Consider the following 14,766-nt stretch of genomic DNA (forward strand, 5'->3'; position numbering starts at 1 on the left):
AGATAAATAACCTGCAAATATTTTCTCCCATTCTGTGGGCTGCCCTTTTATTATTTTTTATTTTATTATTTTTTGAGATGGAGTCTCGCTCTGTTGCCCAGGCTGGAGTGCAGGGGCATGATCTCAACTCACTGCAACCTCCACCTCCTGGGTTCAAGTGATTCTCCTGCCTCAGCCTCCCGAGTAGCTGGGACTACAGGTGCCTGCCACTACGCCCGACTAATTTTTGTATTTTTAGTAGAGACGGGGTTTCACCATAATATTGGCCAGGCTGGTCTTGAACTCCTGACCTCAGGTGATCTGCCGCCTCAGGCTCCCAAAGTGCTGGGATTACGGGCATGAGCCACTGTGCCTGGCCTTATTTTTTTAAATTTTTTATTTTTTTGAGACAGAGTTTCGCTCTGTCACCCAGGCTAGAGTGCAGAGGAGCCATCTTGGCTCACTGCAAGCTCTGCCTCTCGGGTTCACACCATTCTCCTGCCTCAGCCTCCTGAGTAGCTGGGACTACGGGCGCCCACCAGCACGCTGGCTAATTTTTTGTATTTTTAGTAGAGATGGGGTTTCACTGTGTTAGCCAGGATGGTCTTGATCTCCTGACCTCGTGATCCACCCACATCAACCCCCAAAGTGTTAGGATTACAGGCATGAGCCACCACGCCTGGCCTTATTTTTTTTGTTATTTTTTGAAATAGGGTCTTGCTTTGCCACTCAGGCTGGAGTGCAGTGGCACAATCTCAGTTCACTGCAGCATCAACCTCCTGGGCTCAAGTGATCTTCCCACCTCAGCCTCCCAAGTAACTGGGACTACAGGTGTACACCACCATCCCTGGCTATTTTTTGTATTTTTGGTAGAGATGAGGTTTTGCCATGTTGCCCAGGATCCTTTTACTTTCTTGATAGGGTCCCTATAGCACAGATTTGAATTTTGATGAAGTCAAATATATCTATTTTTATCTTTAGTTATTTGTGCTTTGGGTGTCATCCCTAAGAAACTGCTGCATAATCCAAGGTTAAAAAATTTTACACCTATGTTTTCTTCTAAGAGTTGTATAGGCCAGGCGTGGTGGCTCACACCTGTAATCCTAGCACTTTGGGGGGCCGAGGCAGGCAGATCACTTGAGGTCAGGAGTTGGAGACCAGCCTGACCAACATGGAGAAACTCTGTCTCTACTAAAAATAGAAGATTAGTCGGGTGTGGTGGTGCCTGCCTGTAATCCCAGCTACTCGGGAGGCTGAGGCAGGAGAATTGCTTGAACCCAGGAGGCGAAGGTTGCGGTAAGCAGAGATCGCACCATTGCACTTAAGCCTGAGCAACAAGAGTGAAACTCCATCTAAAAAAAAAAAAAAGGTTTTATAATTTTAGCTCTTATGTGTAGGTCTATGTTTCACTTTGAATTAATTTTTGTATGTGATGTGAGGTAGGGGTCCAACTTCACTCTTATTTTTTATGTTGTTGTAGTTTGTTTGCTTTAGACAGGGTTTTGCTCCGTCACTCAGGTTGTAATGCAGCTGCAGCCTTAACCTCTTAGGTTCAAGCAATCCTCCCACCTCAGCCACTCAAGTAGATGGGACTATAGGGTGTGTGTCACCACACCAAGCTAACTTTTTTTTTTAATTGTTTGTAGAGATTGAGGACTCACTATGTTGCCCAGGCTGGTCTTGAACTCCCTGAACTCAAGTGATCTTCTCACCTTGGCCTCCCAAAGCACTGGGATTACAAGCATGAGCCGCTGCGCCCCGCCTTCAACTTCATTCTTTTGCCTGGGGATATCCAGTTGTCCCAGCACTCCACCATGTGTTGAAAAGATTATTCTCCCCATTAAATGACCTTGGCCTCCTTATTAAAAAACAGTTCACCTTAAGGATGAGCTTGCAGGAAAAAAAAAATCAGTTGACTGCAGATATATGGGTTTGTTCTGGACTCTCAATTCTATTCAGTTGATCTGGATATCTATCCTATGCCAATATTACACCACCTTAGTTACTGTAGATTTATACTAAGTTTTAAAGCTTGGAAGTGTGGCTAGGTACAGTGGCTCACACCTTTAATCCCAGCACTTTGGGAAACCAAAGCAGGAGGATCACTTGAGCCCAGGAGTTCAAGACCAACCTGGGCAACATAGGGAGATCCTGTCTCTACACATTTTTTTTTTTTTGAGACACAGTCTCACTCCATCACCCAGGCTGGAGTTCAGTGGTGCGATCTCGGCAGACTGCAAACTTTGCCTCCCTGGTTCAAGCGATTCTCATGCCTCAGTCTCCCAAGTAGCTGGAATTACAGGTGTGCGCCACCACACCCAGCTAATTTTTGTATTTTTAGTAGAGACGAGGTTTCACCCTGTTAGCAAGGCTGGTCCTGAACTCCTGACCTCAAGTGATCCACCCACCTCATCCTCTCAAAGTGCTGGGATTACAGGAATGAGCCACCATGCCTAGCCCAAAATTTTTTTTTTTAAATTAGCCAGGTGTGGTGGCACACACCTGTGGGCCCAGCTATTCAGAAGGCTGAGGTGGGAGGATCACGAGCCCGGGAGGCCAAGATTACAGTGAACTGTGATCATGCCATTGCATTCTAGCCTGGGCTACAAAGTGAGACCGAACTCTGTCTCCAAAAAAAACAAAAAACAAAAAACTTGGAAGTGTTAGTCTTCCAACTTTGTTCTTCTTTTACAGGGTTATTTGGGAAATTCTGGGTCTCCTGCAATTCCTCATACAATTTTATGCTGTTTGTCAATTTCTACAAAAAAAAAAAAAAAAAAAGTCAGTTGGAAAAGTGATAGGGAAGTCCTTGAATCAATTTGGGAAGTACTGCCATCTTAAATAGTAAATTAAAACATAAAGTTCTCTGATCAATGAACATGGAATGTCTTCATTTATTTAGGTCTCCTTTAACTTCTCTTTTTTTTTTTTTTTAAGATGGAGTCTCGCTCTGTCGCCCAGGCTGGAGTGCAGTGGCGCCATCTCGGCTCATTGCAAGCTCCGCCTCCCGGGTTTACACCATTCTCCTGCCTCAGCCTCCTGAGTACCTGGGACTACAGGCGCCCATCACGACATCCAGCTAATTTTTTGTATTTTTAATAGAGACTGGTTTTCACCGTGTTAGCCAGGATGGTCTTGATCTCCTGACCTTGTGATCCACCTGCCTTGGCCTCCCAAAGTGCTGGGATTACAGGCGTGAGCCACCGCGCCTGGCCTCCTTTAACTTCTTTCAACAATGTTTTATAGTTTTCAGTATACAAAATACCAAAAATACCTTTACTTCTTTTATTAAATATATTCCTAAATATTTTATTCTTGATATTACTGTAAATGGAACTGTTTTCTTATTTATTTTTTTTCTTTGAGATGGGGTCTCGCTCTGTCACCCAGGCTGGAGTGCAGTGGCACGACCTAGGCTCACTGCAACCTAACCTCCCAGACTCAAGCAAGCAATCCTCCCACCTCAGCCTCTGAGGCAGCTAGGACCACAGGCACATGCCACCACGCAAGCTCATTTTTAAAGATTTTTTTTTATAGAGGCCAGGCACAGTAGCTCACACTATAATCCTAGCACTTCGGGAGACTAAGGTGGGCGGATCACTTGAGGTCAGGAGTTCAAGGCCAGCCTGGCCAAACATGGTGAAATCCCATCTCTACTAAAAATACAAAAATTAGCTGGTCCTCGTAGCATATGCTTGTAGTCCCAGCTACTCGGGAGGCTGAGCCAGGAGACTCGCTTGGGCCCAGGAGGCAGATGTTGCAGTGTGCAGAGATCATGCCTGGGCAACAGAGCAAGACCCTGTCTCAAAAAAAAAAAAGAAAGAAAGAAAATTTAAAAAAAAAGATTTTTTTGTAGAGATGGGGGTTTTATTATGTTACCCAGGCTGGTCTCGAACTCATGGGCTCAAGTGGTCCTCTCACCTCAGCCTCCCAAAGTGCTAGGATTACAGGCATGAGCCACTGCGCCTGGCCTCATTTAGTTCTTTAAACATCGTTTCCTTTAGCTCTGTGAATATACTTAAAATAACAGATTTAAGCCTTTGAGTAGTAAACCCAATTCTATTGATTACTGGGGTATTTTTCCTGTGAATGGACCATGCTTTCTTGTCTCTTTGCATGTCTCATCAATTTTTGTTCAAAATTAACCATTTAAAATATATTGGCTGGGCGCAGTGGCTCATACCTGTAATCCCAGCACTTTGGGAGGCTGAGGCAGGCGGATCACGAAGTCAGGAATTTGAGACCAGCCTGGCCAACATAGTGAAATCCCATCTCTACTAAAAATAAAAAAAATAAAAAAATTAGCCAGGTGTGGTGGTGGGTGCCTGTAATCCTAGCTACTTGGGAGGCTGAGGCAGGAGAATTGCTTGAACCTGGGAGGTGGAGGTTGCAGTGAGCCGAGATCATGCCACTGCACACCAGCCCAGGCAACAGTGTGAGACTGCATCTCAAAAAAATAAATAATATAAAATAAAATAAAATCATATAATATATTAAGGAAACTCTGGAAATCAGATTATCTTCCCTCCTCGGGTTCATTGTTGCTCCTTGTTGTAGTTGCTGTTTGTTTACTGAGTTTTGAGTTACTCAGCCTGAACTAATTAGTTGCTGAGGAAATACTATATAGTTTGTGTTATTTGTTGTATATAGTCGCTAAAATCTTTACTTGGCCAGCTTGGTGGTCAGCTAATAATTGAACAGCAATTTCCTTAAATGCCTGGAACCAGCCAGGTATGGTGGTGTGCACATGTAATCCTGGCTACTTGGGAAGCTAAGGCAGGAGAATCGCTTGAACCTGGGAGGCAGAGGTTGCAGTGAGCCGAGATCGGACCACTGTACTCCAGCCTGGAAGACAAGAGCAAAACTCCGTCTCAAAAATAAATAAAGTAATTAAAATTAAAAATTAAATGCCTGGAACCAATAAATCCCTGTCTCTGCTGAGGGGCTCTGTGTGCGTATTTTGGCATAACTAAAACACTCAGCCAGACAGTTTCTAGCTTGGCCTCAGCCTTCACTTCCTGCTTGTGCAGAAGTGCCTCAAGATGAGCCAGGCATGAGAGCTTAGGGTATTCTCAAGTCTTTCCTGAGCAAACATACAGCCCTACAAATGCAAGTGGCCTTCAAGATTCCCAGGAATAAATACGTCAGAGCTTGTCAGAGCCGCTGTGGCTATCTCATTCCTCGGCTTTCCATTAAGGCTTTTTGGTTAGTCTACGTCTGTACCAACTATTATAAAGCAACTGGGGCAGTCACACATTGGCCTACAATTATTTTGACAAAAAGCCCTGGTGGCCAGGTGTGGTGGCTCACACCTATAATCCCAGCACTTTGGGAGGCTGAGGTGGGAGGACTGCTTGAGCCCAGGCGTTCAAGACCAGCCTGAGCAACAGAGTGAGACTTCTTCTCTAAAAAAAAAAACAAAACACAAAATTAGCTGGGTGTGGTGGTGTGCCCCTGTGGTCCCAGCTACTCAGGAGGCTGAGGTGGGAAGATAGCTTAAGCCCAGAAAGTTGAGCCTGCAGTGACCTGTGATCGCAGCACTGCACTCCAGCCTGGGTGACAGAGCAAGACCCTGTCTCAAAAACAAACAAAAAGTCCCCGTGAGGCCGGGCACGGTGGCTCACACCTGTAATCCCAGCACTTTGGGAGGCCGAGACGGGCGGATCACAAGGTCAGGAGATCGAGACCATCCTGGCTAACACGGTGAAACCCCGTCTCTACTAAAAGTACAAAAAACTAGCCGGGCAAGGTGGCGGGCGCCTGTAGTCCCAGCTACTCCGGAGGCTGAGGCAGGAGAATGGCGTAAACCCAGGAGGCGGAGCCTGTAGTGAGCCGAGTTCGTGCCACTGCACTCCAGCCTGGGCGACAGAGCAAGACTCCGTCTCAAAAAAAAAAAAAAAAAAAGTCCCCGTGAAAGGTTTTTAGCATAGGGTATCCTCTAAGTCAGTCAAATAAAGACAAGTCTGTGGTGTGGAATCTCTCAAAAACCACCAGATAGGTCAAATGATGAACATCTTTGGGCATGAGGCTTTGAAAGAGTTCCTCTCTGCTCTATTCCACTCAGTACCAGCAACAGGAGCTGTTTTTGTTTGTTTGTTTTTTGAGACTGGGTCCCACTCTGTCGCCCAGGCTGGAGTGCATTGGCACAATCTCGGCTCACTGCAACCTTCTTCTCCTGGGTTCAAGCAATTCTTTGCCTCAGCCTCCCAAGTAGCTGGGATTACAGACACCCGCCACCACGCCCAGCTAATTTTTGTATTTTTAGTAGAGACAGGGTTTCACCATGTTGGCCAGGATGGTCTCGAACTCCTGACCTCAAGTGATCTGCCCGACTCAGCCTCCCAAAGTGCTGGGATTATGGCCGGGTGCGGTGGCTCAAGCCTGTAATCCCAGTACTTTGGGAGGCCAAGACATCAGATCAAGACCATCCTGGCTAACATGGTGAAACCCCATCTCTACTAAAAAACACAAAAAACTAGCTGGGTGAGGTGGCGGGTGCCTGTAGTCCCAGCTACTTGGAAGGCTGAGACCGGAGAATGGCATAAACCCAGGAGGCAGAGCTTGCAGTGAGCCAAGATCGTGCCACTGCACTCCAGCCTGGGCACAGAGCAAGACTCCATCTCAAAAAAACAAAACCAAACAAACAAACAAACAAAAAACAAAGTGCTGGGATTACAAGGCATGAACCACCACACCTAGCCATGAGCTGCTATTTTATTTTATTTGTGTTTTTTATTGAGATGGAGTCTTGCTCTGTTGCCCAGGCTGGAGGGCAGTGGTGCAATCTTGGCTCACTGCAACCCCCACCTCCTGAGTTCAAGCAATTATCCTGCCTCAGCCTCCTGAGTAGCTGGCATTACAGGCGCCCGCCACCATGCCCAGCTAATTTTTGTATTTTTAGTAGAGACAGGGTTTCGCCACGTTGGCCAGGCCAGTCTCAAACTCCTGACCTCAAGTGATCTGCCTGACGCGGTCTCCCAAAGTGCTAGGATTACAAGGCGTGAGCCACCGCACTCAGCCATGAGCTGATATTTTATTTTTTTATTGAGATGGAGTCTCAATAAAAATCTTGCAGTGAGCCAAGATCGTGCCACTGCACTCCAGCCTGGGCACAGAGCAAGACTCCATCTCAAAAAAAAAATAAACAAACAAAAAACAAAGTGCTGGGATTACAAGGCATGCACCACCACACCTAGCCATGAGCTGCTATTTTATTTTATTTGTGTTTTTTTATTGAGATGGAGTCTCGCTCTGTCGCCTAGGCTGGAGGGCAGTAGTGTCATCTCGGCTCACTGCAACCTCCGCCTCCTGAGTTCAAACAATTATCCTGCCTCAGCCTCCTGAGTAGCTGGGATTATAGGTGCCTGCCACCACGCCCAGATAAGTTTTGCATTTTTAGTAGAGACGGGGTTTCACCATGTTGGTCAGGCTGGTCTTGAACTGCTGACCTCATAATCCACCCGCCTTGGCTTCCCAAAGTGCTGGGATTATAGGTGTGAGCCACTGCGCCCGGCCTGAGCTGTTATTTTTTTTTTTAAGGCTACAGCTGAGTTGGACAGCAAGCAGTGGGGCTAGGGCAAGTTCAAACACCACAGGGTTCACTATTCTTACCAAGATTCAGCTACTTTTCTTAAATAAATATTCCCTGGATTGCTTGCCGCAAACCTTGGTTAATTTCCAGAGTTCGGAAAAAGTTGTTTCTGACTATTCTGGCTAGATTTTTCATGGCTTTTTTTTTTTTTTTCCCCTTGAAAATGAGTCTCACTCTGTCACCCAGGTTGGAGTACAGTGGTGTGATCTCAGTTCACTGCAATCTCCACCTCCTAGGTTCAAGCGATTCTCTCCTGCCTCAGTCTCCCTAGTAGCTGGGATTACAGGTGCCCGCCACCACAACCGGCTATTTTGTTTGTTTGTTTTTTGTTTTTAAGATGGAGTTTCCCTGTCACCCAAGCTGGAGTGTAGTGGCATGATCTCGGCTCACTGTAACCTCTGCTTCCCAGGTTCAAGCGATTCTCCTGCCTCAGCCTCCCTGAGTACCTGGGACTACAGGCATCTGTCACCATGCCTGGCTAATTTTTGTATTTTTAGTAGAAATGGGGTTTCATCTTGTTGGCCAGGTTGGTCTTGAACTCCTGACCTCAGGTGACCCACCTGCCTTGGCCTCCCAAAGTGCTAGAATTAAAGGTGTGAGCCACTGCCCCCAGTCTAATTTTTTTCATTGCTTTTATGGAGGATAAAAATATTTAATGTATTTACTCCAGCATTTTTGCTGATGTCACTCCAGAACCTCACCGCCCACATTTGTAAATGAAATCTTACTGGAATACAGCCAAGCTCTTTCATTTGCATACTGGCTATGATGCTTTCAGGCTATAATGGCACAGTCGAGTAGCTGCAAGAGAATAGATAGTCCATAAAGCCTAAAATACTTTTTGGTCCTTTTCAGAAAAAAAGTTTGACAACCCCTGGTTTATGGTCTAGCCCTGCTCGCTTCATTCCCAACATTCCTGTTCTTCCTGCACAGGAGAGCTTTCCCAGGGCCTCGGCATAGGTTGTTTCATCAGTCTGTTTACTAACTGTCTCTTTCTCTAGAATGTATGTTCTGTGACAGCTTAATGTTGTCTTGTTTGCTGCTATATCTACCATTCAGTGCTTAAGCTGAAAGCCAGGGGTCATTCTTTACATCTAGAGTTCCTCAGTACCAGGGCTGTCCATACCCCAGTCTGCTTATCACTGTCTATTTTCACCATTACTATCTTGGTGTCAGATCCCAGAATCTCTGGCCCAACTATTGATATGATGGTCACCTCTCCAACCCATTCCTTTTTTTTTTTTGAGATGGAATTTCACTCTTGTTGCCCAGGCTGGAGTGCAATGGCACAATCTCAGCCACTGCAACCTCCGCCTCCTGGGTTCAAGCAATTCTCCTGCCTCAGCCTCCCAGGTAGCTGGGATTACAGGTGTCCGCCACTAGGCCTGGCTAATTTGTGTATTTTTAGTAGAGATGGGGTTTCACTATGCTGGCCAGCCTGGTCTCAAACTCCTGACCTCAGGTGATTCACCTGTCTCGGCCTCCTAGAATGCTAGGATTATATGCATGAACCACTGCTCGGCTTTTTTTTTTTTTTTTCTTCAGACTACGTCTTGCTCTGTTACCCAGGCTAGAGTGCAATGGTGAGATTATAGCTCACTGCAATTTCCAACTCCTGGGCTCATGTGATCCACCCACCTTAGCCTCCCCAAGTAGCTGGGTTTAATCTAACAAGTGTGTTCCACCAAACCCAGCCTTTTTTTTTTTCCTAGATATCGGGTCTCACTATGTTGCCCAGGCTGGTCTCAAACTCCCGGGCTCAAGTGATCCTCCCACCTCAGCCTTCCAAAGTGCAGGGATTACAGGCATGAGCCACTGCGCTCAGCCCCATCCATTCCTACCAGTGCAGCTGGAGGAATCTATTCAAACCAGAAATCTGAGCCCATCACTCATTTGTCTTAGCTCTCTGTGGATAAAAGCCAAATCCTTAACATGTTCTGGAAGGTTTCTAGTTAAACTGAACATCTACTACCCGCTTGGCTCTGCCCACATCCTGCTTCCCCTCCTGCTACCATAGATGAGCTCCCGGCCCTTTGCTGAGGCTGACGCCTCCATCCCTGCTCTGTTCCACCCGCCTCCTTCCTGAGGACCTTGTTCCTTTTTCATTTCTCTCTCTCTCTCGCCTAATCAACACATACTCCATGCTACATTACTTTCCTGACTGTCTCGTCCATGTCTATCAAATCCATGTCTTGGAACACCTTCCTCACTTAGCTTTTTTTTTTTTTTTTGAGACGGAGTCTCACTCTGTTGCCCAGGCTGGAGTGTAGTGGTGTGATCTCAGCTCACTGCAACCTCCACCTCCTGGGTTCAAGCGATTCTCCTGCCTCAGCCTCACAAGTAGCTTGGACTACAGGCATGCGCCACCTTGCCCAGGTAATTTTTGTATTTTTAGTAGAGACAGGGTTTCACCACGTTGGCCAGGCTAGTCTTGAACTCCTAGCCTCAAGTGATCCACCTGCCTCAGCCTCCCAAAGTGCTGGGATCACGGACGAGAACCACCATGCCCGGCCCCTCACTTAAGCTTCTAAGACATCAATGCTCCTGGTTATCCTCGCAGTTTGCCAAATGTTTGTTCCTTTTGTGGGATCTACAAAAAAAGCTAAGTCTCAAAATATTATACACATTCCAACAAATGGAAAATGTAATCTTACTAAATTCCTGTGAGAAATATCCCAGCACAGAAACTATGATTTCTTGCCACTTTGATGCTGGTATTAGCTAACAGAAAGGTGCCTACTCATGGAATATGCTTCAAATCAGATAAAAGAACAATGTGTGTAGGTTACCACACCCACCACTGTGACATGAGAGTAACAGACATCAGAATGCAACCCCACAGATGCTCCCAGAACATTCCACAGACTGCAGGTAAACCCTTCGGATCTGCCTCCTGGACTTACTACACGTGGGTGTACAATTACTACAAAAGTCTGAGTAGTACATCTCCTCAAAACAGCACAGAAGCTAGTGTGGAAAATAGCGGAACACTGTCTGGTACTAGAGAATAAAGAGGACAGAAGAGGCCGGGCGCGGTGGCTCAAGCCTGTAATCCCAGCACTTTGGGAGGCTGAGACGGGCGGATCATGAGGTCAGGAGATCGAGACCATCCTGGCTAACCCGGTGAAATCCCGTCTCTACTAAAAAATACAAAAAAACCAGCCAGGCGAGGTGGCGGGCGCCTGTAGTCCCAGCTGCACGGGAGGCTGAGGCAGGAGAATAGCGTGAACCCGGGAGGTGGAGCTTGCAGTGAGCTGAGATCCGGCCACTGCACTCCAGCCTGGGCGACAGAGCAAGACTCTGTCTCAAAAAAAAAAAAAACAGGACAGAAGAAAAAAAAAGCCTTGACATGATCTTTGTGTCCCTTAATATCATACATCTTCTCTCTTTGCTTAGTTAAGGAGGGAAAGAAGGGAGAGAGAAAGAAAGGGAGGGACAAGACCACCTTTTCTTCTCTGGAGCAGAAAAGAAAGCTATCAATAATAAGAGAAACTACACTTTACTGAGGTTTCCTTGGTGTCAGGGATTCTTATTATTTTTTCAGACAGGGTCTTGCTCTGTTGCCTAAGCTGGAGTTCTGTGACCTTATCTCGGCTCACTGCAACCTCCACCTCCCAGGTTCAAGCGATTCTCCCACCTCAGCCTCTCAAATAGCTGGGATTACAGGCGCCTGCCACCACACCCAGCTAATTTTTTTATTTTTAGTAGAGATGGGGTTTCACCATATTGGCAAGGCTGGTCTCGAACTCCTGACCTCAGGTGATCCACCTGCCTCGGCCTCCCAAAGTGCTGGGATTACAGGCATGGGCCACTGCGCCCAGCCTCGCGTCAGGGATTCTTCTTCAGATAGATACTTTCTTTTTTTTGAGACAAGGTCTTGCTCTGTTGCCCAGGTTGAAGTGGAGTGGTACAAGCACAGCTCACTGCAGCCTCCATCTACCAGGCTCATGTGATCCTCCCTCCTCAGTCTCCTGAGTAGCTGGGACTACAGGCATACGCCATCATGTCCGGCTAATTTTTATATTTTATTTTTTTGTAGAGATGGAGTCCCACTGTATTTCCCAGGTCAATCTTAAACTCTTAGGCTCAAGTGATCCTCCCACTTCAGCCTCCCAAAGTGCTAGGATTACAGGTATGAGCCACCATACCTGGCCTTTTAAGTGCTTCAGATAAATACATTTCATTTTAAAATTTCACTTTAAGCTGGGCCAGGGATTCACACCCATAATCCCAGTGCTTTGGGAGGATCCAGAAGTATCACATGAGCCTGGGATGTCCAGGCTGCAGTGAGCCATGATCATGCTACAGCCCTCCAGCCTGGGAGACAGAACAAGACATTGTCTCTAAAAAATAAACAAATAATCTCCTTTTGTCTTTTCTCTCTTTTGGTACTTAAGACAACTCTCTCAGAGCAGCTATTATCTCTACAGTAGTCTGACAACGAAGGCTCAAAGGGAAGGAGGTGAGAATGGAATAATGTCAGGGCAAGACTGGAATCTGAGTCTCCCCCCTCTAAATCCCTTGCTGGTTTTCCCAACACAGGTGGGGAGAATGGGGGCTGTGAGACTTTGGAGGGTGTGTCCCCGTGGGGATCACCTGTGGCTGAGATGAACTTGTTGTAGTTCTCATAGACCAGGGTCTGCATGTCGCTGTCTAGAGCCCGGATCTGCCGCACCATGTCCGTCTCACTGTCCATCAGCTGGGCCAGAGGGCACTCTCTACGCAGCTGAAGAAGTTGGGTGGTTAGTGTTCGGGTCAGGAGGCACTCATGTCCCTCAGCCTTGCCCGCAGCTGATAGGCTTTCAGTGCAAGAAATCTCTGATCCCCACCCCACCCGCTAAACCCCCGCCGGCTCTCAGGAATCCCAGGCATGGGGCCCTACGTGGCCTAGCTCAGGGGTTACTAGGTTCAACCCTGTTTGGTGTTTGTCAGCATTTGAAATCCTGGGGCTCGGCCTAAGCCCAGCCCCGCGCCTGTCAACGCTTGGGCCACGCCCCCAATCCGGGGCCTATCACATCAGCCCAGGAGACCTCAGCTGCCGCATCACCTTAGGCCAGTCCAGTCCTATTCATATCACCTCAGACGCCTGAGCTGCTCGTACTCCCTGGCCGAAGCTCGTCCTCTTATGAACCCCTGCTCCCCTCAACCTCACAAAAAGTCGGAGGCATGATCTGGGGGATCAATATATCAGGGGCCTGGTGCCCTTCCCCCATCCCCGCATCCCCCGCTCCCGGCACACACACCTTGTCTAGGTAAACTTCCGGGTCGAAGTGCGCCCCGTTCAGGTCAGTCGGGTCCAGGGGGTCGGGCCCCGCAGGGCGTCCCGCTGCCTCCCCTTCCGAGAGGCCGTAGTAAAGCTTCAGCATCCCGTGCGCCTTCCGCCGACGCTCCGGAGCCTCCCCCTCGGGCCCTTCTGGGGAGTCCCCAGGTCCAGACCCCGGGATAGGCCCGGCGGCAGCTGCTGCCGCCATCACTCCAACTGCAGCCCACGGGCGTGAGGCTGGGAAGGAAAGGGACGGGGAGGAGGCACTTCCGGGAGCCATAAAGTTATTGTTGAAACGAGGCAGTCCTTCAGGTGAAACGTCCCCCTGCAGCCCTAGGTCCTTCGAGACTAGAGTTCCCCCGCACCTGTCTTCCCCGGTTGCAAAGGTTCCGGGAGAGTCCTGAATTCCCCCAGTTTCCTAGGTGGAAGCATTTTGTGCAACTGCCTGGGGTTGCTGCTGTCCCAGAACGGGGACGGGTAGTGGCTCCCAAACCTGCACTCCCGCAGGCAAGCAGCCCACGGAATATGTGCCCAGACACAATGGACGGATATGGGACGTGAGGCCAGAGTAGAGTGTTCCTGGGATCCCGCCACTGTCTCGAGACCTGGGCAGTGGCTCAGTTTATCCCATTCCTAAAATTGGGGTACATAGTTCACAGGGGAGCTACGAGGATTAAATGCATGTACACTATTCTGTACCGTGCCTCTAGCGCAGTTCTACTTAGGGCCTGGTCCTCTGACGTGCATCAGAATTGCCTTCAGGACTATCTGTGGCACATTATAAGTCTCTGCGCTGAGCTGCGCGAGGCACTCCCGTAATCCCAGCGCTTGGGAGGCCGAGGCGGGTGGATCGCTTGAGCCCAAGAGTTCGAGACCAGCCTGGGCAAAATGGCGAAACTCCGTCTCTATTTAAAAAATACAGGCCGGGCGCGGTGGCACAGGCCTGTAATCCCAGCACTTAGGGAGGCCGAGGCGGGCGGATCACAAAGTCCGGAGTTCGAGATCAGCCTGGCCATTATGGTGAAACCCCGTCTCTATTAAAAATACAAAAATTAGCCAGGCATGGTGGCGCATGCCTGTAGTCCCAGCTACTCGGGAGGCTGAGGCAGAAGAATCACTTGAACCCGGTAGGCAGAGGTTGCAGTGAGCCGAGATCTCACCACTGCACTCCAGCCTGGATGACAGAGCGAGACTCTGTCTCAAAAAAAAACCCAAAATTAGCCAGGATGATGGCGCACGCCTGTGGTCCCAGCTACTCGGGAGGCTGAGGTGGGGGAATTGCTTGAGCCCGGATGGTGCCACTGCACTCCAGCCTGGGTGACAGAGCAAGAAGAAAAAAAAAGACTCTGGGGTTCACCCAGGTCTAGCTTCTTTTTAGAAAGTTCCCAAGTAGTTCAAGTAGTTCTGATACACACTCACATTTAAGAACCTGTAAGACTGGGCACAGTGGCTCACGCCTGTAATCCCAGCACTTTGGAAGGCGGAGGTGGGAGAACTGAGCCCGGGAGGTCAGGTCAATACCAGCCTAGACAACATAGTGAGACCCGCCCCCTCTCTATTATTGGAAAAAAAAAAAAGGACAGACTCAGCAGAGCTTATGTGACTGACTGATGGAATGTGCTGAGTGAAGGGCTGGGTGGAAATGTGGAGGATAACTCTCAGGGTTCTCTTTTCCTATTTTTTTTTTTTTGGTTTTTTTGTTTTTTGGTTTTTTTTTTTTTTGAGACAGGGTTTTGCTCTGTCATCCAGGCTGGAGTGCAGTGGTGCTGTCTTCGGCTCACTGCAGCCTTGACCTCCCCTCCCACCTCAGCCTCCTGAGCTGCTCTCCCAGGGTTCTGACTTGGACAAAAGTGCAGCTGTGCACAAAGGTGAAGAGCTCGCCTGTAGTCCCAGCTACTCCCAAGGCTGAGGTGGGAGACTCGCTTGAACCCAG

General features: G+C 48.3%; 1 protein-coding gene across 1 annotated transcript in view; it reads right to left on the reverse strand.

Annotated features, from left to right (window-relative positions):
• VPS51 (VPS51 subunit of GARP complex) overlaps window positions 1-13,131 on the reverse strand; it is a 25,313-nt gene extending 12,182 nt beyond the window's left edge. Inside the window, exons 1-2 of the mRNA XM_007990001.3 lie at window positions 12,814-13,131; window positions 12,167-12,296 (exon numbers count right to left, since the gene is read on the reverse strand). Of these exons, the coding sequence (XP_007988192.3) occupies window positions 12,167-12,296; window positions 12,814-13,113 (430 nt within the window). The 5' untranslated portion in view covers window positions 13,114-13,131. The remainder of the gene's footprint in view (window positions 1-12,166; window positions 12,297-12,813) is intronic.
• Window positions 13,132-14,766: the final 1,635 nt, after the last annotated feature.

Source organism: Chlorocebus sabaeus, chromosome 1 (assembly GCF_047675955.1).
Source record: "Chlorocebus sabaeus isolate Y175 chromosome 1, mChlSab1.0.hap1, whole genome shotgun sequence".
NCBI lineage: Eukaryota > Metazoa > Chordata > Mammalia > Primates > Cercopithecidae > Chlorocebus > Chlorocebus sabaeus.